This window comes from Lemur catta, chromosome 5 (genome assembly GCF_020740605.2).
Source record: "Lemur catta isolate mLemCat1 chromosome 5, mLemCat1.pri, whole genome shotgun sequence".
Lineage (NCBI taxonomy): Eukaryota > Metazoa > Chordata > Mammalia > Primates > Lemuridae > Lemur > Lemur catta.
In genome coordinates, this window is record NC_059132.1 from 4,706,264 (window position 1) to 4,734,083 (window position 27,820).

The 27,820-nt window shown below is 37.4% G+C and overlaps 1 protein-coding gene across 1 annotated transcript; it reads left to right on the forward strand.

Annotated features, from left to right (window-relative positions):
- Window positions 1-86: 86 nt before the first annotated feature.
- On the forward strand, window positions 87-27,289 carry PKD2L2 (polycystin 2 like 2, transient receptor potential cation channel). Its single transcript, XM_045552561.1, has 14 exons — window positions 87-166; window positions 840-941; window positions 2,575-2,708; window positions 4,522-4,778; window positions 7,395-7,616; window positions 12,497-12,725; window positions 14,229-14,399; window positions 14,670-14,851; window positions 18,031-18,151; window positions 19,192-19,293; window positions 20,801-20,865; window positions 21,531-21,585; window positions 26,647-26,759; window positions 27,193-27,289. Exons 1-14 carry the CDS (start codon window positions 136-138, stop codon window positions 27,287-27,289), a joined length of 1,881 nt encoding a protein of 626 aa, XP_045408517.1. The 5' UTR covers window positions 87-135.
- The last annotated feature ends 531 nt before the right edge of the window (window positions 27,290-27,820 follow it).

The following is a 27,820-nucleotide window of genomic DNA, read 5'->3' on the forward strand; positions in this document are numbered from 1 at the left end:
ACCGGCCAAGCGGCTGGCGCCCCTGGCGGCGCCGGGAGGCTCGCGCAGGCGCGGGACGGGGCAGCGCGCCGCGAGACTATCGCGCAAGCGCCGCACGGCCGGGCGGACGAACCGGCGGAGTGGCCCGGGTCCGCCATGGCTGAGGCGTCCAGGTGGCACCGAGGCGGTGAGGGGTGCCCCTGAGGAGTGGGTGGGATAGGGACGAATTGGCAATTTCAGCTACCCTGGAAGGAACGCTGCAGCCTCACATCTCCATTCGTGGGAACGGTGTGACCGCCGGCACTTTTGGCCCCCACAAGCTCCCCTTGAGAGACGGAGAGGGACAGATTCGCAGACGGGAAAACCGCGTCCGTGAGGGACGGCACCGCCCCCTGCCCGAGGCTCCATCTGGGCGTTGTCACCTGGTGTCCAGTGACCCTCCCTAGGCCGGTCTCCCGGGCAGTTGTCACCTTGACAGAACTCCAGCCCGAGCGCTTCCCCCTCCGGCAGAAGCCAACCTGCCCAAACAGCAGTTCTGAGAGTGGAAAACGATTAGGGACAGTTGGGGGGGGGGGGTGTTCTTTTTGTATTTTGCTTTTTCATTTAAGACAGGACTCGTGAGGAAACATCCATGTTATAAAACCTATTAGCACATAGTTGTAAATGAGTGCCCACTTACCCTCATGGGAAAATGTAGTAGTTATCCCTGCCGCCTAAAAGTGAGAATTAAAAAACAGCCAGGAAGCTGTTGGAGCTTCCCTTTGCACAGTGGAACAAAAAGTGGCTGTTTTTCTATCGTTGTTACTTTTATAAATTTTAAATTACACAATAAGATAAAAATTTTGTCTTGTATCTCACAGGGGCTTCGAAACATACGCTGCATTACAGAAAGGAAGTAGAAATTAGAACCACACTTCAGGAGTTATTACTCTACTTTATTTTTTTAATAAACCTATGTATATGTAAGTACATAGATGTAGATAAAGATGCTGATTGTTTGAAGGTTAAAATGTGGAGATGAAAAATAAAACATAAGACTTTAAAACCATAGGCTGTCAGACTACTAAAACTAAAAATAAAATGACATATCTTAGATATAATTATCTTAACTTCATTTAGATTGACACTATTTCCAATTCTTAAGGGGCAAAACTTTAGGTCACAGATGTGATGAAAGGCTCCCATAGTCAACACTGATTGAATATATTATAATTATTCCTTTCTTTTGGCAGTCCTATCTTGAACATAATTAATCCCTTGGGTTGGCAATTGCAATTTGATTTCTTTTACAGCCATATAGATACATTAACTCAGTTTCATAAATCAAAGTGCAAATGAGGCCAAAGATAAAAGTTTGCCATTACTTTTGTTCTTTTCACTGACCTATTGCACAGTTAATAGTAAAATATGTTTGTGCTGAGTCAATGCAAATCTTTAAGGAGGACTAGGAAAAAATCTCAATCCTCTATCTGTAGGGCAATAATACATTAACTTAATATGTGAAGGGCAGCATTAAAGAGCATTTTGTCTTTATAGTGCCCAACATACAGTAGATGTAAGCTCACTGGCAGGATTTATCTCATATTGGTATGTACTACACACTGGCAACTGTACACCAATTAATTAATTAATTGGTATAGGGGCATTTGAGCCAGATCTTGATTAAAAAGACAACTGTAGCCAACTTTATAAATTGAGGTATCTTAGAATAGTTTATAAAAGCTTAGTTATAAAAATACATGCTTATTGTGGAACATTTGGAAAATGGAAAAGTGTAAGTAAAAAGATCATTCATAATCCCACTATTCAGGGATTTTTTAAAAAACATTTTTCTTGTAGTAAGGAAGAATTAAAAACAACTTAGGGGACTTGTGGAACATCAGCAGAGGGATTTGTTTAACATTGTGGTATATACAGTGAAATAATATGCAACTATTAAAGGATGAATAGCCTCATATGTGCCATGGAATGGTGTTGAAGATACATGGTTTTTAAAAATTAAAGGGCTTCTGAATAAAAAGATTTAGTCTATATTCATCTTTAAAACCCACTCCCCCTAAAGAAAGAGAATGAGAAAGTATACTAGTTAATATTTTTTAAGACTTTTATCATGTGCCAAAGCAGTCTTAAATGTTCTACGTGCATCATCTCACTTCTTACAACAAAACTTCTAGGAGGTGGGAAATACTAGCCTATGATGGAACTCAAACCATTATCTGTCAGATTCAAAGTCCATGTAACCTTAACCACTCACCATACTATATTGCCTACTCTCAATGTGGAGAGCAAGCCAACTTTCAGAGTAGTGTGTATAAATGTGACCTCATTTTTGTAAAGATAAAATTATGTTCTTTATAAATGTGTATGCATAAAGAAAAATCTGAAGAATATATACCAAACTAACTCTAGTGGTTAAATTACAGGAAACTTCTTCCTGCTTTGTATATTTTAGATTTTTTAAGTTATTACTTTTATAATTAGACAAAATAATAAAGTTGAATTTTCAAAACAAAATTAGGAACCAATTCTAACATTTTAATCCTGATAAACTGAGTTTTTAAACAATTTTTTAAACAAAAAAATTCTTCTCCATAGTGACTTTTGGGATGGTAAACCCACACATGTATTACTTAAACAAGGTTATGTCATCTCTATTTTTGGACACTTCTGTGCCTGGTGAAGAAAGGACCAACTTTAAGTCTATTCGCAGCATAACTGATTTTTGGAAGGTAAGGTATCATGTGACTATGGATGAAGTAGCTTTAGGAATTCATAAACCCTTGGCACACGTTGTAGGCACCCAATGAATAATTATTGAAGGAATGAGTAAAAGTGAATATCACTTCTTTAAACTATTAGAATCAATCAACCAACCAGTAAGTGTTTATTGAAACCTGTGTTCTCAGTGTGATACTGTTCTTATAACTTTAAAGAAATTGATTTCTTTTAACATTCTCATTTCATTGGAAAATAGGAAACTTGCTTCTTAGGTGAGGGTTAGGACCTAAAGTTTGTCTATTATTGTGTATAGTGAAAATTACTCTTGAAAGTTAGCTATTTTAGGCCAGGTGTGGTGGCTCACACCTGTAATCCTAGCACTCTGGGAAGCCAAAGCTGAAGGATCGCTTGAGCTCAGGAGTCTGAGACCAGCCTGAGCAAGAGCGAGCCCCTGTCTCTACTAAAAATAGAAAAATTAACTGGGCATGATGGTGAGCACCTGTAGTCCCAGCTACTCGGGAGGCTGAGGCAGGAGGATTGCTTGAGCCCAGGAGTTTGAAGTTGCAGTGAACTACGATGACACCACTGCACTCTACCCAGGGCAACAGAGCGAGGAGACTCTGTCTCAAAAAAGTGAAATTGTTTATTTGTTTGTTTTAATAAATTTTTAAAAAGAAAGAAAATTAATTGCCCAGAAAGTGTAGTATATGTGGTTTTGGCATACAACCCTCTACTGTATGTATGTGTTACAGTATGTAATAAAGAGTACATACACAGAATATAATATTATAGTGTCACAAACATTGGAGTATATAAGGATGAGACAGACAGGGAAGGCTTTCCAGAGGTGATAACAATTCAGTTGCGTTTTAAAGGACGGATCAGGGTAGGGAATTTTAGGAAGGAACAATGTGTACTGTAAGTATTAATAATTCTACATGTGGAGCTGTGTTTGGCATTGTGGCCATATGGAAGATAAGATAGAAAAGGCCAAATTATGAATTGGACAGAGGTCACACTGGGAGCGCCGTGCTAGGAATTTGAAACATATCAAGGAGACAGGGTCATTTCCTGAGAGTGAGAGGGCAAGTGCAAGATGAGGGCTAAATGATCATACCTCATTGGTTTAGTCCAGGTGAAATATGAAAAAATGATAGAAGTAGAGCACACTCTGCCTCTTTTTTTATTGTGCTGTCTGAGGCATGTACATGGCCAATGGCAAAGAAGACAAAGGGAGCAAAGCAAAAATGAACCCTGGCCTTGGGAATCTCAGAATGAGTCGATGGGGGCAGAGCCAGGAGTAGCAGTCACCATGGCCAGAGTTGGGGAGAGGGCTGAGGAAAGGGGTACACACAACTTTGGGGTGAAGTCATGACATGGGACTATGTCCAGCTCTGATACTCATGTATTGGAGGACAATCTTCAATATACTCACATAAGGTAGGTACCAAGCATGGTAGCTGACACCTACAATCCCAGCACTTTGGGAGGTTGAGGCAGGATTGCTTGAGCCCAGGAGTTCAAGACCAACCTGGGCAACGTAGCAAGACTCCATCTCTACAAAAACTATTTTAAAAATAAAAAATAAAACAAGGGGAGAAGGGTTATAGGATTACATGAGTTAATGCTTGTAAAGTGCTTAGAGCAGTGCCTAGTACATAAGTGCTTAATAAGTTTTAACCATCAGCAGCAGCATTATCATTAATATTTATGGTGGCTTGGTCAATAATTTTTCATACTCAAAATCTTATGCATAATGTTATGAATGTAGATTCTGTTGACATGAAAATATTTTTCCCATGACATCTGTCTTTCTATATGAAGTTTATGGAAGGACCCTTTTTGGAAGGTCTGTACTGGGACTCATGGTACAATAACCAGAAGCTATATAATTTAAAAAATAGCAGTCGCATCTACTATGAGAACATACTTCTAGGAGTCCCCAGAGTCCGTCAACTAAAAGTCCGTAACAACACATGCAAGGTCTACTCATCCTTTCAGTCCTTGATGAATGAGTGTTATGGCAAATATACTTCTGCAAATGAAGACCTGTCTGATTTTGGCCTTAAACATGATACTGAGTAAGTAGTATAAAACTATACAGGAACTTTTTCTAGCAATTTACCGATGTATCTTTTACAAATTGTAAAAATGTTGTGTATTTTCCAAGTAACCCAAGTGGGGGGCTGGAAGGTAAGTAAACTATTTCAACAGTAATATCAAAGGAAGATTCAGAGATAGCAGTGTTTAGAAAAGGAAGAGTACACCTGTTTTTGTTTATTTGTTTACCTCAGGATGCAAAATGTTTTCTTTTTTTCTGACTGTAGTATATAAAGTGCTTAGTCATATTGGACACAGGGCAAAGCATCAATTTTTGCTTTTACAATCATCAGTTAATCAACTTTTCTGGCTTTGGCCAGAGACTCCCAGAAACATATCCCCCAAGCTTTTTGGAATCCTTAGGGAGTGTTTTAGGTGTGTTCTGCCACTTTCCTCCTCTCTCACTCTGGCTTACTTCAGTGATCTCTTCTGTTGTTGCCAATACCAAAAAGTGGCATCTCTGCTCTATAGAGACTGCAAGTAATGACATTTGCCAAAGATACTGTGGCCACTGTTCTCTGAAGTGGCTGAGTCTAATGCTGGTGTAGATGCATATCTACATTTTATATTGAAAATATCAAAACCCAAAGCCATTGGCACAACCTCCCCTTGACACAGAAGCTGCTGGTATCAGTGCTGTTTTCACTCTGTGCTTTTAGAGTCATATGAAAATCAAAGGGGGAGAGAATAAACCATTCATGTAATTTAGTATTTATCAAAGTGATAAAAATATTTACAAAGTTCTATTCCTTACTACTCATAATTCCAACTCTCCAGAAGCAGCTACTTTTAGCTCTTTAAGTTGTTTCTTCTGGTATGTACTTCCTTTTTCTAAATAACATCCTCATACTGCTATTACTTGATTTAACAGTTTTATACAGCTATTGTCTATCATGGAAGGTGATCTGTCATGTAGCTCTCTAATGCTACCCCTCTACATACACTCTTCCTGTTCCTCTTACCCTCTCAATATAGTTATATCATCACTATTGTTACTCAATGTTTATATATTATAAATATGAACGAGGCTTATATTTCCTTGAGGAACCTGCCCTGGACCCCCAGAATTAGTAATTGCTTTGTGCTTTTTGTTGACTTATTTCTACTTACAAGTTTTGGGTGTTCTTGAAGGTTTGTATAATTCTTATGTATCTAGTAAATTCATAAGTATGATGACACATTCTCTCAAATATTGAAGTATTATTCACTCCCTTTCAATACAAAATTATAAGATAAAGCAATTATTGCATTTTAAAACTGTAATCTCCAGAATAATCTTTTAATTATTCTAATATTCCAGATCTCAGGACAATTACAAATATTTTAAATATTAAAGTTAACAACATGGATTAGGTTTATTTTACCATCTCTATACATAACTGGAATTGTAAGTTATTATCTGTCATTCCTCAACAACCAAAATAAGAATCAATTTGTGCTTGTCTGTCTAAAATGTAAAATTTACTAATTAAAAACATCTTTAAAAATTGGAAACTAGTAAAGAGTTGGTATAACAAATTTTCTTGTTTCTGTTTAACAGTCATGTGCAGAAAACACTCAAAAATATTTCTATGGAAATTTTATTAAAATATAAGTACTTTTTCCTAGTGGTATCACCCCCCCCCACACACACACACACTGAAAACATATTGTTGTTTTTAAAAAAAATAAGGCTGGCCTGGTGGTTCACACCAATAATCCTAGCACTTTGGGAGGCTGAGGCCGGAGGATCACCTGAGGCCAGGAGCTTGAGACCAGCCTGAACAACATAGCAAGACCCCATCTCTACAAAAAATAGGAAAATTATCCAGGGGTGGTGACAACAGCCTGTAGTTCCAGCTACTCTGGAGGCTAAGGCAGGAGGATCACTTGACCCCAGGAGTTTCAGGTTGCAGTGAACTCTGATGAAACCACTGCAGGCTAGAGCCTGGGTGACAGAGCAGGACCCTGTCTCCAAAAAAAAAACAAAAAAGTTTACCAGTGCTGTGTATTTTGGAGAAACTGAAACTGAATAGGGACACCGAAATGAGGAATCAAGGCCTTCTTTTTCTGATATCCCACAATTAAGTTAAAAAATGGAAACATTTTACTTTGATTTATGTAGTTTCATTAAAATAAGATAGCTATGTAACAATACAGATAGTGTAGCACAGTTTTTATGTATTGGGCATTTATAAATAATATACAATATTTACAAGACTATGAAGCACCTTTTTTTCCCATACTAAGGTAGATCTTCTTGTTCTGCTTAACAACTAAACATCTCGTAAGACAACAGAGACAACATGTTAAAAGAAAAAAAATCATTCATCATTTTCTAGTTCTATAATCCCAGAGACAACAGATGGATTTTTGAAAAATTTTCTCCCAGCACCCAGTCCAGTGTTGCCCACAAGATGCACTAAAAAATAAAAATATATTAATCCTATTAACTTAATTCTTAACTCATTGTCTTGCTCCAAAATTGCTGTAATACTTATGAATTTACTATTGTTTTTTTAAACTACCATTTTTGAACCAGAGGTTAGTTTAAATTCTTAGACTGGTTCTCCAGTTGGACTTTCTCATTTTACCCTTGCTCTTTTTATGTCTAACAGATGGAAGTACTCTACTTCTAATACCAACTCCCCTTGGCACTGGGGATTTTTTGGTGTTTACCGAAAAGGGGGATATATTTTTACTTTATCAAAATCAAAATCTGAAACCAAAAACAAGTTCATTGACCTTCGACTCAACAGTTGGATCACAAGAGGGACCAGAGTTATTTTTATTGATTTTTCCTTATACAATGCTAATGTTAACCTGTTTTGTATCATCAGGTGAGTGACTTCTTTGTTAGTATAGCTGACCCTTGAACAACATGGGTTTGAACTGCATGAGTCCACTTATACATGGATTTTTTTCAATAAATTGAAAAATTTATTGACAATTTGAAAAAATTCACAAACCATGTAGCCTAGAAATATCAAAAAACTAAGAAAAAGGTATGTCATAAATGAAGAAAATATGTTTAGATGCTAGTCTTTTATCATTTACTACTGTGAAATATACACAAATCTATTATAAAAAGTTAAAGTTTACCAAAACTTACACAAACCTTTACAGCGACCCTACGTACGGGGTACCATTCGCAGTCAAGAGAAATGTAAACAAGCATAAAGATGCAGTATTAAATCATATTGCATAAAATTAACCACAGTACATACTGTACTATTGTACTAATTTCATAGGTACCTCCTGTTGATATTGCGGTGAGCTCAAATGCTGTGACTAATCCACTTAAAATGCTGTGTGACACTGATCATTTCCAGGTAAACAGTTCATCTCTCCAGTGACTTGCACATTCCAGTAAAAAGTGATCTCTCATGCATTTTTCTTGTGCATTTTTCATCGTGTTTAATGCAGTATTATAAACCTTGAATAACACCATGGGGCCCATACAAAGTGCTACTAGTGATACTAGAAGTGCTCCCAAGCAGCAGAAAAAAATCAAGACATTACAAGAAAAAGTTGCATTGCTTGATCTATATTACAGATTGAGGTCTGCGGCTGCAGTTGTCCACCATTTCAACGTATATGAATCCAGCAAGCATAAGGACCATTGTAAAAAAAAAAGAAAAGGAAAGGAAATTCATGAAGCCATTACTGCATCTATGCCAGCAGGCACGAAAACCTTGCACTTTTTGCAAAATACCTTTTTATCTCGTGTTGAAAATGCAGCTTTTATGTGGGTGAAGAAATCTGTAAGAAAGTCGTATTTATAGACTCTAACATGATTCGAAAAAAAGCAAAGTCATTATATGACAATTTAAAGCAAAAGGAAGTTGAAGGATCTAAAGTCAGGAGAATTTAATGCCAGCAAATTTTGGTTTGATAATTTAAGAAAGAGGTTTGGCTTTAAATGTGTCAAGATAACAGGAGAAGCAGCTTCTACCAACCAACAGGCAGCACACAAGTTCCCAGATGTCATTAATGCTTTTTTATGATTATTGCAAATTATTTCTTCCTTGGCTTGTTGGAATCTCTGAGGGGAAAGAAGCCTTTGTGGGCTTCCAATTGGATTACTAAATTTTTTTGTTGTAAACTCATAATCTTAGAAGCTGTTTCCTTTTCTTTTTTGAAAATTATCTGTGACAACTGGTCAGCTAGGGAGACTAGGTGATTGGTGGGCAGGGAAGACCAAACTATGTCATTTCTTTTTACTAAGGTTACTAATTCATCATCTAAGCCTTGCATAAATCCAGAATTTAGCGTGTCACCCCTACCATTTTCAAAGTTTCCAGGAGGTATCCCTGAATGCTGTTTGAATGTTTTCTCAAATCTAATATGACAATAAAAGATTGTTTCATTTGGGCATATTTTTGCCCAATCTATAACTTTAAGAAATATCTGTGGGAAAGTCTTACAAAAGGCAGTTACAGAGATCCCTGCAGCTGTTTCTCCCTTCTCCATCTATTTTTTCAAAATTATCTAAGGGTCTTTTCCAGCCTGCTGGTCTAAACCATTCTTCAACCCTGCTTCCTGGAACTAGTAATTGGATTAACTGATATAAGTCTGAGAATCCTGGATCATAAATTTTAAATGTTATTTGAAATTCTTTAACAAATCTGATGGGGTCTTGAGTAGGGTCAGGGAATCCAGATATTAGGGCTATTAACTCAATTTTGGTCCAGGGAGTATATACTATGCTAGGTTTCCCTCTCCTGGTGGGTTTCATTTTAAAAGGAGCAATCACTATTTTACCTTCTTCCTAATGTTTTCTGGCCTTTTCTTGGTCTGAGGTGAAGTAGGGGAAGGAGGAGGAGGTAAAATAAAATCAACTGTACAAAGCAGCTCAGAGGTCAAAGGGTAAAGAGGAGCAGCAGCAGGAGAGCTGGTTTTCAGCACCTTTTTGACTTCAGAAGCATCTTCTGTCAGTTTCTTTAATTCTGAGACAGTCTTGAATATTTTCTTAGTAACTTCCTAGAGGGAAGCAAGTCTACCATTCCCTCTTTTGGATGATTTTAGGTACCAACCAAAATACAATTCCCACTCATTTTCCTTGATTCAGGAACCTAATTTTCTAATTTAGTGCACAAGATAACCAGTTTAGGAATATCAAAAGTTCCCCATTTCAGAAACCTCCAGCCCAGGTCACCCTTGGTATAATCTCCCCATTTACACAAGTACTTGCAAGTAGAGTGACATAACTACCAAACATGAAACTAGCCAGGGTGCCAAAAAGGGGTCATTCTCCTCAACTTTCCTCATTTTTAAAGGATTTGTTCCTCCCCCCCACCTTTTTTTTTAAGTCTAGGGTTTAGTGTAGTGGATCAGAGTGCTGATTTGGGGCTGGACTCTACAGTTGTTCACCACTGAGTTGTTTCTGCTCTCTTACATATCTTGGTTTCTCTCTTCAGGGTCTGTTACCTCCAAGAGGACTCAAAATGCTGAGTGATCAGCTCTTACATGCATTTCCCAGATGAGCCCCCTTTTAATTAATTTTGGTGGGGATTCCCTGCAGGGCCACTGGGCACTGTGGAAAAATCACCCCCTGACACTTCCACTAGGTTCCTGATCACCCAGGAGCACCTTTCAGCTGGGAGGAACAAAATGCCCTTTCTCATTGGAGCTGAGAAGCTCAGTCTCTCATTTTTTTATGAAGGGACAGTTGGGTTTCTCATGCAAGTACGCAAATGAACCAATTGAAATTATTTATTCAGGAGAAAAGGCAATGCAGAAAACTTATTAAGAATGCACCTCCAATCAGAACAGGATCTCAAACAAAAATTCCCTAGATTTCCTAGGGAGGGAACAAACATCTCAGAATAAACCAAAGACAGTTGTCAACCAAAAAGCAGAACGGTTAGAGGCTCAGGAGGATTTACCTTTTCCACCCAGTGGAAGCATGGAGCGTCAGGAGTTCAATGGGCCCATGCTGGTACCTACCTAGCACTGGGTTTAGGCGACTTCTCTGCAACGTCCTGAGTGTTCTCTGGAAAAACAAACTCTGTAAACTATTTCAAAATATTATTCTGGGCTGGGCACAGTGGCTGACACCTGTAATCCTACCACTCTGGGAGGCCAAGGTGGGAGGATCACTTGAGCTCAGGAGTTCGAGACCAGCCTGAGCAAGAGCAAGCCCCTGTCTCTACTAAAAACAGAAAAATTACCCGGGCAACTAAAAATAGAAACAAAAAATTAGTCGGTCGTGGTGGCAAGCACCTGTAATCCCAGCTACTCAGGAGACTGAGGCAGGAAGATTGCTTGGGCCCACAGCGCTCTATCCCGGGCAACAGTGAGACTTGGTCTCAAAAAGAAAAAAAAAAAAAAAATATATATATATATGTGTGTGTGTGTGTGTATATATATGTATGTATATATATATAAAATTCTGAGCCAAAATTCTCAGCCAATATGGTCTTGGGAAAACACAAACCCAAGAAGCCTTGAGTAAGTGGTCCCAGAGGGTTAGGCTACAATTCTTATACATTACTTCAGGGAAGCAGAGGTTACAGGCAAAGTCATTAATGAATACATGGCGGTTTTACATTGGTTTGGGGGGCTTACACGTCATAGGTGGATTCAGAGATTCTTTAATTTGTAATTGATTAAGAGTAAAGTTGTGTTTAAAAAGCTGGGAATCAGCAGGAAGGGATGATTAAATTTAGTGTTAAGATATATGTGTTAAGACATATTAGTTAAGATAAGGAAGTCTGCTATCATCATCTGGTGCTATGCCAGAGTCGGGTTATGAAAGCAAGGCACAGTGTGCTGGGTCAAAGTGACTTGTTAAGCAAAATTGATAGTCTGCAGATGTGACTCTCTCCTGGTCCTCTAGGAAAGGAATTTGGAGCAAAGGACAGTGGTCAGAGTTCAGTCCTCATCACTCACTTTTCCAACACTGAACACCTGTTATGTATAAGATGTTAATCGTTTTGTTAGTTACCTGGGGTTTTGTGTTTATTTTGGCAGCACCTTATAACACTACCAGTGAAATTTGCTAGTATCTTTAGGTAGAAATAATTACACTGTAAGATTGTGACAGAAATGTTGCTTCCTTAAATTACTTCTAATTCTTAATTATCTGAGGTTGTGGAGAACAACAGAAATACAGTGAACAATCTCAAAATCTTATATTTAGTGATGGAATTAATTTTTATATTTCTGTTTGCATATAGATCTTTGTATCCAATTTCCAATGCCTAAAGTAAACAGAAAACATTTGCTTTAGTAGAGTATGTGACCTTGACATTTAGAAGCAAGAAATATTTCTGATAATCTAAAGGGGGAGAATGTATTTCCCTCCTCTGAAATATTCAAAATTATGTATTTTGGGGAGAGTCATAACTAATAACAGTATAGCATTTTCTTAAACATCTCATTCTCCTGTGGAGATAAATTATATTCCCAGTTATGAATGAGCAAACTGAACACCGACTAGAATGAATGTCTGGCTAAATTCACGGCTGTCTTTCTCCCTTACACTGGTCTTTGGCCACTGTGAATATTCAGGATTCAGAAAAAGTGGAGCCTTAAAAAATAAGTAAATCCACTAGAAAATGATTAAATTGAACCTATGACCCCAAAGAAACATATTTTATACAAAATAACTGGTTATCATTAAAGTATACGTCATCATTGATTAGAAATTTCACATTAAGTACCAAAATATCAATGCTTGAAATGAATAGCTGCTTTCACAAACCTCATTTTACAGATTGGTGGCAGAATTTCCTGCAACTGGAGGAATACTTACTTCATGGCAGTTTTACTCTGTGAAGCTCCTCAGATATGTTAGCTACTATGATTATTTTATTGCTTCCTGTGAAATCACATTTTGTATTTTTCTTTTTGTCTTCACAACACAAGAAGTCAAAAAAATAAAAGAATTTAAGTCTGCCTATTTCAAAAGTATTTGGAACTGGCTAGAATTACTACTTTTGCTGGTGAGTATATATTCATGTGTATGGTAGAAGGGTATCACATCTGAACCCACCAATGAAGCATAAAAACTGAATTTTCTATTTATCCAGAACTTATTTTGAAAGCTCCAAGTATCAAATGGAAAATTATCTGTCACAGTACATACTAATGGAGTGCCTCCGAAAGGGAGAAATCTATTTTTTTATGATTTGGTCCTTTGGAGGATTGGCATAAACCTAGAGGAATAAGGGATTCCATAAATAAATGATTTAATGTACATAGTAGGTTTCCCTATTCCTACTCAAAAAACATGTTCCTTACAGGGTCTCATGTTTTATCAGTTGTGGGTCTTTTGGGGTAAAGTCGTTTAAAACATACTCTTCTATGTTGCCTAAATCTGCTTTCCTCTTCACACTAAATTTTGAAAGAATAGGCAAAAGACGAGGTGAGACAGAATACTGATGGCAGAGAGGGCAGGTGGAGGGGAACGAGTTGAGCAACCATAGGGTACCTTGCAGATACAGAGGGCACCAAGATTGGGGAAATAATCCCTGAAACACCAAAACCAAAGACAGTTCTAGTCACTGGAATGTACTAAAACAAACAGGGATTTAGGCAGGGTGAGACAAATGTTAAGAGCTTGGTCTTAGGAAGTCAATGAACAAATTTCTGGTTCATATAATCTGATCTTTTACTCTCATTGGCCCTCAGTTATAGCCAATCAAAATTAGATTGAAGGTTTCTCAAAATCAGGAAGTATGCCACCTACCTCTCTGGTAGCCCCAGTAATGTCTCACAAAGAGCATGGCATTAGATGTTAAACTATTTAAATATTTCTTATTATTTCAGGCAAGGAAAGTCAAAGGAAAAATTTCATGACAGTTATAAAGCTCTGAGAGCTAAGATAACCTGCTCTGAAATCCTCTTTAAAAAGGGTTTTTAGGCCAGGTATGGTGGCTTATGCCTATAATCCCACTTTGGGAGGCCAAAGCAGGAGGATTGCTTGAAGCCAGGAGTTCAAGGTTACAGTAAGCTATGATCATGCCACTGCACTCCAGTCTAGGCTACGGAATGAGACACTGTCTATTTAAAAAAAAGAGTGAGAGGGGGAGAGAGAGTTGCTAAATAGTTCTAAAAGGGTTTATGTAACTGTAATTTTTTTTCTTGTAATATAACATGGTAGAAAATTTTAAGCTTTTAGGTATCAGGTAGAACAGAAACCCTAATAGCCTAGTCAGAATTACCTGGTCATTTTATACGTTTCTGCTTTATGACTCAATGCAACAAACAGGTAGATAGATTAGGATGGCTAAGCAATCAATATTTTTCTATTTTTATAATAACTACGCTACCTTAAACTTCTCTGAGTTGAAGGTTATTTCCATTTATATAAAAGAATATGTCCTACCTTTCCCTCCCTTTTTGTTAAACTTTTGATGAACTTTTTCATGTGTCTCTTCATAGGCTGCAAGAGATTTAGATGTAGAAATAGTTTCTAATTTAACCCTTCTTATTTTCCTATTTAGTTGTGTTTTGTGGCTGTTGCCTTCAACACATACTGTAATATACAAATTTTTCTCTTACTTGGACATCTGTTGAAAAGTACTGAAAAATATTCAGACTTCTATTTTCTTGCATACTGGCACATTTACTACAACAATATAATTGCTATTACCATCTTCTTTGCATGGATAAAGGTATTTATATTTTACTATATTACATAACACAACAGGACAATAGCATAATGTTATAATGAACTTAAACTACAAAGTTGTGAAAAAAAATTTTCTTAACTATTAAGTAATTTTAAAAGTTTGGCCTTGTAAATGATTGCTGGCAAATCCTCAAACACTCTTCATTATCATTAAGTACCTCCTTTAATTTGAAGCAGAATTCTTCTAAAATTAATTTAACTTATTCTAAGTCATCTTTAATATTCTATTTCAATTAACTTTATTCTTTTTCAGATATTCAAATTCATAAGCTTTAATAAAACAATGTCTCAGCTGTCATCAACTTTGTCCCGCTGTATCAAAGACATAGTAGGATTTGCCATCATGTTTTTCGTAATATTCTTTGCTTATGCCCAGTTAGGATTTCTTGTTTTTGGATCACAGGTTGACGACTTTTCCACTTTTCAAAATGCCATGTAAGCTCTTAGTATAAATGTAATAATTTTACCTAAGATAACAGAAATTGGCCTCCATGTCTCTGTACTGTTTATTCTCTGGGCAAAAGAAATCTTAAGTGTCTTGTTTAGAGGGCGCTGTCTTAAGAATCTTACTGATATTGACTGGATAGTCCTTTGCTAATCTGCCAAAGATGCATTTTAGAAATAGCTTTATAGGCATAAAACAATCAGTAATAGGCAACTCACTTACAGAAGTGGGTAGGAGGAATCCCTAAAAGAGTATACAGGCTCTTTCCTTGAAAGTAAAATATTTTCATAAATTTTCTCTTTTTGAAAAGGAAAAGCAACTTCTATTCGTATGAGAAAATTATGATATTCTAAAATAACAATTCTCAAAATATATTCTGTGGAATTCTAGACCAAGACTGTCCAGGGAAGAATGGCTTTGTATTTAAGTAAGTTTGGGAAATTTTATAACACCCTTTTGGAAATTTGCAGTCCATATTAACATATGGGTCTGTGAAATCTTGCAATAATTTTGTTACCTTTTAGTTAAGAGTTCCACAAACTTACTTGTGACCCTTTTGCTAGATTTTTGGGAAACTGTCTAAAGAAATGTTTTAAGTTACCCTCTTTTGCCCATCCACATGTAAATAACTGAAACATAATGTATAAAATATTATAACATCTTTCTGAAATAACCCTTTACTAAATCAGCAGTGGAAAGAATAGTAGACTAGGGACCAAGAATATATAGTTCCAATTTCCCATTCTGCCACTAGCTACTTAACTTTACTAGACCTTAATTTCCTTATCTGTAAAATGAAGAAGCTGGTCTAAATTACCCCCTCGAACTTCAAGTAATCTATAATTTGAGAAATCTAATAGCTTATCCTGAGTGAATAAAGTTTGTATTTTCAACTTACTAGTCTTTTCCTAGGATCTTAATTCTTTTAAGTGTTATAATACTTAATAATAAAACTTAGTAATAGTGGGCATTCACTGTAAGTATAATAATTTACAGAGCCTTGGAAATTTCTTATCTTGGGTACTGGGGAGGAAAGGAAGGTATAAAGCACAGAATAAACAGGCTTAAAATATGTTTAACCTGAGTCACAGAAGAAGACAGAGAGGAAATATTTGGAGAATGCTTAGGAATAGTTATCACCCAATCATTGCCTCTGAGAGTGGAAAGTCATATTCATGATAAATGGCATGTTACTATGGAACAGTCTATAAGTTATTTTAATTCAGTAAGAAAGAACTCTGGAAAGCAGGAGTATCAAGAAGTTACAAAACAGGCTGGGTGTGGTGGCTCACACCTGTAATCTCAACACTTTGGGAGACCGAGAGGAGGATCGCTTGAAGCCAGCCTGGGCAACATAGCAAGACACACATCTGCAAAAATTTTTTTAAAAATTAAAAAATTAGTCAGTGGGCCAGCCATGGTGGCTCATGCCTGTAATCCTAGCACTCCGGGAGGCTGAGGCGGGAGGATTACTTGAGGTCAAGAGTTCAAGACCAGCCTGAACAAGAGTGAGACCCCATCTCTACTAAAAACAAAAAAACTAGCCAGTTGTGCTATCCCAGCTACCTGGGAGGCTGAGGCAGGAGGACTGCTTGAACCCAGGAGTTTGAGGTTGCTGTGAGCTAGGCTGACGCCACAGCACTCTAGCCCAGGCAGCAGAGCAAGACTCTGTCTCAAAAAAAAAAAAAAATTAGTTGGGGTACACCTGTGGTCCTATCCACTTGAGAGACTGAGGCAGGAAGATCACTTGAGCCCAGGAGTTTGAGGCTACAGTGAGCTATGTTCACATCACTGCACTCCAGCCTGGGCAACAGAGTGAGATGCTGTCTCTAAAAAAAAAAAAAAAAAAAAAAAATTAAAAAAAAAAAGAAGTTACAAAACAGTATTTCATTCAATATAGCCCAGTTCGCTGAGATGTCACGGTATTCCTTTTAGCTTGCAAAAAAAGAAAAAAAAAAAGGATAAACTAAGCTCCAATTAAGAGGAGAAAAGAGTCACTGTGTTTGGAATCTCCAGTTTCCATGTGACTTTAGCCATTCAGTAAATTGCTTAGGTTTTTGTTATTCACATTTACAGAGCAGAGGTATCTAAACACTTTCCTGGTAGAAAAGGGTTAAATGGAAGCTTTATTTACTAATTTCTGGAGAGGAGAAAAGAATGAGAAACGGTGCCTATAAATTATCTTTTCCTTTACAACTTGAGGATAAAAGATCATGTTAGAAACACTAAAGCAGAACCTGTTATTCTCCTATGCCAGAAAGGAAAAAGTATTTGATTTGTGGTGAGAGTTTTGGTTTCCTTCCAATTCAGCATTTTCTCTCTTATGTGAAAGAGCATTATGAACCAGTATTAAAAGCAGGATAAATATTTTAAGTGTGATTTGGTCAGGTCTCAGCTAAGTACAGGGGATGGAATGCTAGAGAACTCATAGGACTCTCAGTAGCCTATTTCTTTGAATGCTTTTTCTTCCTTTGTTATAAATTCTACTTCTGGTAGCAACCAGTATGCTACTCAAAGCCTCAATTTCTTCATTTTCCATCTTTAAAATTAGAAAAATGAAGGTTTGTACTATTTAAAATGGCAGTTCACATCAAACTAAGCATTTATAGTTATTGAAGAGGATAAATTAAACCTTAGGATAATGTGGAGCATCATTATCACACTTGAGACTAGCAAGTGACACATTCTTGGCATCCTGATTTTATCAGAAGTATTGGTTAAGACAAAAATTAAACACATCATTGTCATTAGAAAGTTTAAGGCTCTTGAGTCTAGGTACAAGTTGAAAAAATCACTTGTTGGACCAAGTCAAAGCATTCGAGGTTTTAGAGGACACAGGAATGGCCAAGAAGTCCACTGCCCAAACCAATTGGTAAACAGATATCCCAAGGTTCAGATCTTGTAGGTGAACATTTAGTTCACACTGGTTAAATCAACTGAAGCCCACTGTTCCCTACATTTACGTGTTCAGCTATTGAAATATCTCGAGTCTTCCCTTTAGGGGAATTTTCTACATCCAGTTTTAAGGAACTCTGTACTAACATAATTTAAAGCCAGAAAACATAAGTCATACGCAGCTACTTTCCTAGAGACATTAGTAACCTCCATCAGTTGTCATGTGTGTACACGAACAGCTATTTTCTAATGTTTTTCTTTCTTCCCAACAAAGATTTGCACAATTTCGAATTGTTCTTGGAGATTTTAATTTTGCTGGTATTCAGCAAGCCAATCGGATCTTGGGACCCATTTACTTCATCACTTTCATCTTTTTTGTGTTCTTTGTACTGCTGGTAAGAATGACCATATGTTCCTTTTTGGGGGGTGGTGGATGGTTTAGAATAAAAAATGAAATTACTCATTTAGGAGAAATTGTAGTACTGCTTAGCTGCTGGAGCACTTTACATAGAATGGTGTGGATTCTTAGTAATCAAGATTCTCTAGTGACTAATGTTTTCAAGTTGTCCCATGGAGAATGTGATCACAATACTTAACATTTGGATGTTTATTTTAGACAACAAGAATGTGCTAAATCCCTTACACAAATAACCTGAAAGTCCCACATCTCTCCAGGTTGGGACAAGCCACACCATGAGGTATGAATTCGGCTATTAATATTCTGCCCATATTGCAATGACTTTTGGCTCTTATGGATGAAAGCTCATGACCCTTTGAGATTCCTAGGAGTCACATCTATTAATAGGATGGGTCTCTCACATGCACTCAGAACAAGTCTAGTTGGGCTTCCTAATCAAGGCGCTGTTACTATCCTCCATGAAAACCCTTTTTGTCACACCCAGAAGCTATCCCCTACTGATGGCCACGAGTCTTAGGGTGTCAGAGCTGGGCCACCGTGAAAGTGGAGAGGTGGGCTGGGGTAAGAATATGCTCTCCACATTTGTGTCATCTGGACATTAGTAGTTGTAGGAGCCTTAATAAGATGGTGAATTTAAGCAGCTTCATAGAATTAAAAACACCTTTATGAACATATAATTACCTCATTCTAAATCTGATATGTAATATTGGTTAATGTGTGCATATATTATATATATATTAGTAACCAGTTCATATGCATTATTTTACATTCTGCTTTTCTCATTTACCATAAAACATTTTGCCCATACCCACACACTACACATTTTCCATTCTACTCTATTGTAGTCTGCATAGTCATTTCCCTATTATTTAGACTAGCAAGTGACAAATTGTTGGTATCCTGATTTTATCAGAAGTATTGGTTAAGACAAAAATTAAATATATCATTGTCATTACACAGCATATGGGTTTACTTACTAAATTTTTATTAAAATAATTATTTGAATATTTCTCCCAGAACATGTTCTTGGCAATAATTAATGATACCTATTCTGAAGTGAAAGCTGATTATTCAATAGGCAGAAGGCCAGACTTTGAACTTGGTGAAATGATTAAAAAGGTAAGTCAAATTCTATTCCTAACTAGAATTCTAGGACACGTCTTATTCAGTTTATACTCTTGTAGTTTGAATAAACACTCCACAACCACCTCCAAGCCCCCACGCTTTGGGTTTTGTTTTTGTGTTTTGATCTGGTGTTACTGCAATGTTATTTACATTATTTTACTACTAGGGAAGAGAAATATGCTTTCTGGCTTTAAAAATGTAGCCAAATTTACTTCAGTTCTATATATAAAATAGTTATTATTTCTGAAATGCAAAGTACTGTTGGGTATTATAATAAAACTATCTCATCCCTCCAAAAACTTTGCAATTTAGATGCTGGCAAATTTCCATAAGTAATATAAACTCAGAACTCCATGTGCCTTGTCTTCCTCATTTCTCATTTCTTTTAATGACCACACTATTATCTCAGTCTCTTCTGGCTCAGAAACCTTGAAAAGGCTTTATTTCCTTCTCCCTTATGTAGTCTTTTGTCAAGGCTTATATGTAGTTTATCTCTGTAGTTCTTGCTTACACTTGTGAAATTCAAGGATACTTTGAATTCCAACTGCCACAACTAGATTAGAGCTTTCAGTACTTTTCATCCAGCCTTCTGTATATAACATCTTCTTAACTGTTCTAGCCTCTTCCCCGTGCCAGTCCAGATCTGAACGTACCAGTTTCCCTGGGCCTATCAAAATAAGTCCAAATTCCTTATTCAAATATTCCAAGTCCTCCTCAAGTCCCACAGTCCCAATCTATCTTTATTAACTACCATTTTACTATAGTGTTTATACCTTTCTGTCTCTATTTACGGCACCATTATGTCCCAGCCAATCTGTTTTGAGCACTGTGCTACATACCACGCTTGCTCATTCTCTCTCCTCTCAGCTTTGCTCAGATCATTGTCTGACCCCTGAAATATTCCCACAGCTCTGATCTATCTTGCTAATATTCTACTCTCCTTGAAAGAGTGGAATCTGCCCTGTCCTCTTGACACCTACCTCACTTTGAGCTGTCGAAGAGTTATGTGAGTACCGGCTTAGCCATCTCTGCGTACTTCATGGCTCTAAGCAAAGCACTTCGCAGAGAAAAGGTCCCAAGTTGCTGTGGGGTTAATACGGTTTAAGAACTATGTCCAAGAACTTATCTGTAAAAGAAAACTGTTATGATGTCCACAATAAGCTTAATTGTGATTTTTTCCCCCATCTTTTATCTTGAGAATGCTGCTGGTTATATGCATTAAACGTTTTAACTTCCTTAATCCGATACATTTTAATACTTTTACAAGATTTTTGTTTTCTTCAAGTGTCACGTTCCCCAAGAGAAGAACCCCCTTTTCACCAGCAGGCCAAAACCATCAGTAGTGACAAGGTGAAAGGACAATCATAGCGTTCTGCCTCCACATTTCTTTAGGGTAGCAGTCCCTAGAGACAAGCATTCCATATTTCTTTACTTTGATTAAACATTAATACTACAGGATATATTTTTGGTGAATTCTCACACTACTTTTAATTATCCCCAGAGTTATACAAACGCTCTTGAGAAACTCAAACTGAAGAAAGCTCAAACAGATGAAGACAAGAAAACGTAAGGATGACCTTTCTCAAATTTGTAACTTACCATTTTAAAATTCTACATTATATAAGAAACTTGCAACGAATAAGGTTTTGACTGCAAGACAACCACCATCCTTTGTGGTGATTCTAAATATGCTGTCAGCACATTCAGTAGTACCTCCTAATTTCTGAGCAGGAAACTCTAAGCTTATCGCTTCTCGGCCTTTTGGCTAAGATCCAGTGAAGCTCTAAGCTAATGTAAAATTAATATAATGCATGCCAAGCCACTGAGAAAAAGTTTTAAGAGAAAACTGGGGAAGAGAATAAAGTCTCTCTAAAAAAAGATGGAAATAATTTTAGTCTACATTAAGTGTATTTGCTTACCAAAATAGATTTTACACATAATACTTATGGACAAAACTTATATAATACTCACATTTATTGAATGATTTTGGTATCAGAATGCTTCCCAAACTCAGGCCTCTGGCAGTGGGGCGTAAACTTTCCTTTTAAACAGTTAATGACATGTGATACTCTGGAGCACATATTAATGAATACATTTTCCAAAAAACTAGCATTTATTATCAGAAAGAACAGAAATACAACTCAGATCCTTACTATATATCTGATCATATTTTATGGTGGCATCCCCCTTTTTACTGTCATATGCCTCTGATTTTTATTTTATATTCTCAGAAGCAAAAGGAGAGATTTGGCTGAACAAGCTAGAAGAGAAGGCTTTGATGAAAATGTAAGGTTTTAATTTTTTCATAAACAAAAGTAGTAGCTGTATTAGAAATATGCTTACAAAATGTTCTAAGTAAGAATTGAAATGACTTGCTTTTTTCTGAGCAGTAGTTGTCACCTCCAAACAGATCTCCCAGAATATAGATCCTTTCTCATTTAGGACAAACCATTTGGATTCCAGATGCTTCCTCTTCCTATTGGTACTCTCAGCCAGATACCCCGGTCCTGCAGGTGTGCACTCACTGTGGAACTTTTACACTGGGTATTTATAGTGAATACACTCTGTTGAGATGATTATACAATTTTTCTCTTGTAAGCCTTAAGGTGATGAATTATTTTAATGATTTCATTTTTATATTTAAAAAATTATATACCATATACTCAACAAATGTGGAATTTAAGGAATACATATCACCACCATTCAACTGGGGAAAAAAAAAAAATAGAACGCTGCTCTACTTCTGGTCACCCCATCCTGCTGCCACCACAAATGCTCAGATAGATGACAGCAGGGTTGGGAGACTGGAATAAGCAAATATTGGAGGGAGTGAGGTTTCTCAGTGTCAGATAAAGGAGCCACAAAAATGAAAAGGATAGAGGTGAAAATCAACTTTGTGATGTTGAATTAGAATTGTAGATGTGTGTGTGTACATACATACCTACGTGTATTTTCTAGCTCTCTCCACTATGAGGGCTAAAAGAAATGATATCCTAGTAGCAAGGGCACAGCTAGTACCCAGATCTTGGTTTCCAAATACCATTCTCCTATGAAAGGAACTGGAGCTCCTTGGAGATATGACTAATTCCAGGGCTGGAAAGTACAGTTGACCCTTTGACACAGGTGTGAACTGCGTGTGTCCACTTATACACAGATTTTATTTCACTCAGATTAAAAACACAGTATTTTAGGGATGTGAAACCCACGTATTAGAAGGGCTGACTTTTCAAACACACAGGTTCTGTAGGGCCAACTGTAGAATTTGAGTATGTGCAGATTTTGGTATGAGCAGGGAGTCCTGGAACTAATCCCCCGAGTATACTGGAGGACAACTATACAAGATGAGTCTAGACTATCTTGTTGAGCCAGAAAGTAAAATTGCTCAAAGAATGATGGAAATCTGTTAAAAGAACACAAGTCAGTTTGAGGAGCTCAAACTGACCAAATCTGGGAACATTTTAGTGCTATAATGAGTAATGATTTATAATCCATTGAATAAAATAGAATTCCGTGAGTCTATACTGACTTAACATACCAATGAATAAAATTCTCATGAGGAATGAGACATTTACATACCTCTCCACAAAATACTCATTAATTACAAAAATATAAGCAGTAATTTTAGAATGGAGAAGTCTGACAGCACCTTAATCAAATAATCAAAGTAACCACCATCAGAACTGAAACAAACTGAAATCATATGCCACCTGATAGGGTACCATGAGAATCAGCATCCCTTCTGTGACATTCCTGTCAAAGATACAAAGCCTGAATCTAATCATGATGAAATTTCACACAAAACTAAACTGAAGGATGTTCTACAAAATAATTGGCCCATTCTTCAAAAGTGTTAAGGTCCACAGCTAACATCATACTGAATGGGGAAAAGCTGAAAGCCTTTCCTCTAAGATCTGGAACAAGACAAGGATGTCATTTTCATCACTCCTATTCAACACAGTATTAGGAGTTCTAGCTAGAGCAATCAGGCAAGAGAAAGGAATATAATAAAGGGCATCCAAATTGGAAAAGAAAAAGACAAATTGTCCCTCTTTGCTGATGATATGATCTTATACCTAGAAAACCTAAAGACTCAACCAAAAAATTAATAGGTTTGATAAATTCAGTAAAGTTGGAGGATAACGAAATCAACATTCAAAGATCAGTAGTGTTTCTATGTACCAATAATGAACTAGCTGAGAAACAAATAAAAATAACTGTAGGAAGAGATTACCACTCCCACAGCTAAGGATACAAAAGGTGGGGTTACCCAAACCTCACAGCTTATGGCCAAGGGGCTTGTGGAACTGGTTACTCACTCAGTCCTCTGAGGAGAAGGCATCCCCTGCCCCACCTCTACTGCTGCTGATGCAGGTTCAGTACCCCTTATCTGAAATGCTTTGAAATGCTTGGTACCGGAAGTTTTTCAGATGTTTTTGGACTTTGGATTTTCTGTATTATATGCTTACTGGTTCACCATTCCTAATTTGAAAATATGAAATCCAAAATGCTCCAGTGAACATCATGTAGGTGTTCAAAAAGTTTCAGAATTTGGAACACTCTGGATTTTGGATTTTCAGATTAGGGATGCTCAACCTGTACTTCTGAGGGAGACAGTTCTGGGTATGCCAAAAGCAGCTGGATGTTGCAGCCTGCAGCCAGTGCTGCTGGAGATAATTACAATTGTATAAGCAATGCCAACAGAAACGGAGGGCGAGGGGGGTGGGACAAGAAGACCTTTCTCCCCTCCATCTCCCAAATACTAGCAGGATCTAACAGAAATACAGCTAGCAAGAGTCTGGGGAATGAGGTTTGCAAAGGCAAACCCAGCATCACAGAGCAGAATATAAGAGAATAAATTTTGAGGTGAGAGACATTAGCTAAATAGTTAGCCCAATCCACTCTTTTGGATATTTAGCATACATGTTTGCACTTCCATAAAATGACAACGATTTCAAGCTTCTGTCTAATAAGATGGAACTATCCTTTGATATAAGTGAAGTTGCTTTTATCTTCTCTCTAAAAAGGGAAAAGCAAAGTCCCAGCAGTAATTGTATCCTTCATTGGATCATGTTAAGACCTCTTCTAATTATATCACAACTCCCTAACAATATTTTGTAACCTAATGTTTAAACTACAAATTTAACCACCATCAATATTCCTTAAATAAATATACATGTATGTAACAAGACGAAAATATGCACAGAGGCTACAGTCCTCGTTTCTGTAATAGATGACAAGACTATAGTTGATAGAACTTCTTTCTCCTACCCATTCCATATCATTCTCTTTGCCCACAGCCAAGACCTCAGCTGGCTGCATTAGGATGAACTCAACCTTCATTAGTTCAGAATCTGAACTCTCAGTGGTCCTGCCTTTAATGGGGTGCTGTAGTTTCCCATTACCTTTTAATTTTGGATGTGGAAGTATTAAGAGGCTCCCCAAAGAATCCCCTGGGTTCCAAATATAGCCATCTCTGCCAATTTTGTAACAGTAATTTAATTCCCCCCCCCCCCCCCCCGGTAACTTAATCACTTTGGTTAAGTAACCACTTCTTTACCTGCTGATTCTGCAGTATGAGGAATCCCAAATGGCCAAGTGGTAGTCTGAATTTTTTTTTTCTTTTTTTTTTTGAGACAGAGTCTTGTTCTGTCACCCAGGCTAGAGTACAGTAGAGTCATCATAGCTCACTGCAACCTCAAACTCCTGGGCTTAAGTGATCCTTCCACCTTGACCTCCCAAAGTGCTAGGCTTACAGGTGTGAGCCGGCCTGATAGTCTGAAATTCTTAAGTCAACTGTCGTGTCCCTTGGTGGAAGCATGTTATCTATGAGGGTCTGTTTCTTTGGACCTCCCCTGCTACCAACTATTCCTCAGTTAAGAGTTCAGTCAGAAAAACAGAAACATACTACGCAGTTCAAAAAGAGGGGGGTTGGTACAGATAATTCATTTCTGAGGTATCAAAGGACGATAGGACCAATGTGGACACTAAAGTAATCCACAGACAACTGTAGGAGTCAGACCTACAAGGGACATAGGGTGACCAGAACCTAGGAGCTTGGAGGAAGGAGCTTGGAGGAAGGGCCCCAAAGAGTTGGTGCTCGGCCTGTGAGAAAAGGTACCACTTTCCTATGAATGTCGAGGGAGGCTTCACAGAACAAGTGATAGCTGAAATGAGCTTTTTGAAGGATGAGTAAGGTTTACCATGCATAGTCTATTTAGCCTGTATTACTAATGCATCCACTTTAATTGGCCTGGTCACTTAGAAATGGTTGTGGGGGCTATCACTTTAACACCACATTAAAAGTATTAGTAAATATCCCAAAACATGAGTGCTGTAATGTTTCTAAAATAAAACTAAAAGGATTGAAAGCTGTCCTTTCTTGCTTTGAATGCTGGTTTAGAGAAAGACATTGCTTGATATAAGTTTGTCTGACCAGAAAAGTACACATTTATCAGGCAAACACAGTGTATGAAATTAAGCATCACCATCCTTTCTGAAGAAGGCAATCAGAAGATCCCTCCCTTATAAAGACATCCACTTTGCTACCTAACATTATTGCTGGAGCATGTCAGAACCACACCGATTTACTGAAGTTTGTCAGTCGCAGCTGGGTGACCTGTCTCTTTCCCCTCTTTTCTTCTACAGCTGTCCCTATTTTCCACAACACACAGGGCATTTTTTCTCAAGTTGGGAAAATGATATTTGGATATAAGGAAGGGGGATGGTAGTAAGAACAATGCACAGAAGGGTACAGCAACACGAATTTCGTGATATGAGGGGCTTGCTGGGGGTATGTGGACAGATTGGAGTACACACATTGATTAACCAATGTGGTAACCACAAAGAGGGTACTTGGTAGGTCTATAGTAGCCTGGCTGAGAAGCTGCTCAGGGAGGGCAATGAATAACCACATATGTACTCCAAAGTACACTTCACCCTTGACCAAATGAAGGAGAAAATCTGAAAGAAACTCAGATGGAGATGCAAGGCAGTGAAATGAGAATAACTTATAATACAAAAAAAAAAGAAAAAAAGAAAAAAACCACCCCCCCAAACCTCCCTACCTATGCTAAACAGCTCTTATATCAGCCAAGTACTCTGCAGTGACTTTGCTGATACACAAACATAAAACCTAGGCAGGGAAAAAGCCAGTGGGACTCAAAATCCGAGGCTAGAGAGAAGAGGAGAATAGCTTAGGAGCCTCAACCCTGTGACGATTGTGTGCCAAAGGTCTGAACTAGAGATCTGCACAGGAAGACCTGTATTTCATACACTGTGTTTGCCTGACAAATGTGTACTCTTCTGGTCAGACTGCAGCCTATACTTACTTGTCCTCTAACTTGACAGGAGATTCAAAGGGCAGAGAAGATGAAAACATGGAAAGAGAGGCTTGAGAAAAAGTATTATTCCACAGAAATTCAAGATGACTACCAGCCTGTCACTCAGCAAGAATTTGGAGAGTAAGTATTTGTTCTAAACCAGGGTGCTATGGGATATCATGATATGGGGATTGAGGATATGAGTTACACATATCATTTTCCTGAACCCACAACCTTATTTTGTTGATGCCATTTTTAAAAATTTTCTACCCAATTTTAAAATTAAACTATATTAACTCCATTTGCATAAAAGGTGAGAGACCAATTTCTTTTATCCCTACAGCTCTAAATAATAGGACTGCCATTTCTATTTCATATGCATAGCAGATACTGTTCTCCATATAGCTTTAGAATATTAGATCTATAACTGGCCTAATAAGGCATGTTTTAGGAGCTTACAATACTATCTTCCCACTCAAAGCATTTCACGATAGGCACCAATAACCTGCTGTCTCTTTATACATGAAAGAGTATTACTGACTCATTCTCTACTTCCCTTTCAATTATCTTCTAGACTCTTTTTATATGCTGTGGAGCTGGAGAAAGAATTACACTACATCAATTCGAAACTAAACCGAGTAATGAGAAAGCTCTCGGCTCTAGGACAATGAGACGAGCAGAGGTTGAGAATCAGTGATGTAATGATTGAGCATTTCTAACAAAGACTTATTCATGTATTATTTCCTAAACTTGTATACATTTCAGGCACATCACACCTGAAAAGCCCTATACCACCTATCATCAAACTATCCTCAGATCAATTATAATAATCAAATGATTTCCAAGAATTAAATGCCCCTAACTGGGACCCACTATACAGTCCATGCACAGTACAACATTCCTGCAAAATACATATACACTGCTATACACACAAAGGATTTTATAATGAGGTTTATTATTAAATTCTAGGAATGTGAAGGAAAGTACAAAATAATGCTTATGGTTCATGAGGCAGCTCTCTAATTAATAGTTCAATGAGTAGGTAGAGAAAGACCATTTTCTTACAGTTACAGAGTATAAGAAGAGTTAGTAATTTCAAGTGCATCATATACTATGTTCTGACTTCCTTTGGCCATAGATTATTTAAATTAATAAAGGTTTAGACCATTATGTAAGACCCAAGTAAAATAGTCTCCCTCCAT

What these genes read in the sequence shown, in the direction of transcription:
- PKD2L2 (XM_045552561.1), top strand. Translation starts at nt 136, where the DNA reads ATGGCTGAGGCGTCCAGGTGGCACCGAGGCG. An exon ending in GGCCTTAAACATGATACTGA is followed by an intron (nt 4,779 to 7,394) that starts GTAAGTAGTATA and finishes TATGTCTAACAG; the next exon opens with ATGGAAGTACTCTACTTCTA. An exon ending in TCTTCTTTGCATGGATAAAG is followed by an intron (nt 14,400 to 14,669) that starts GTATTTATATTT and finishes ATTCTTTTTCAG; the next exon opens with ATATTCAAATTCATAAGCTT.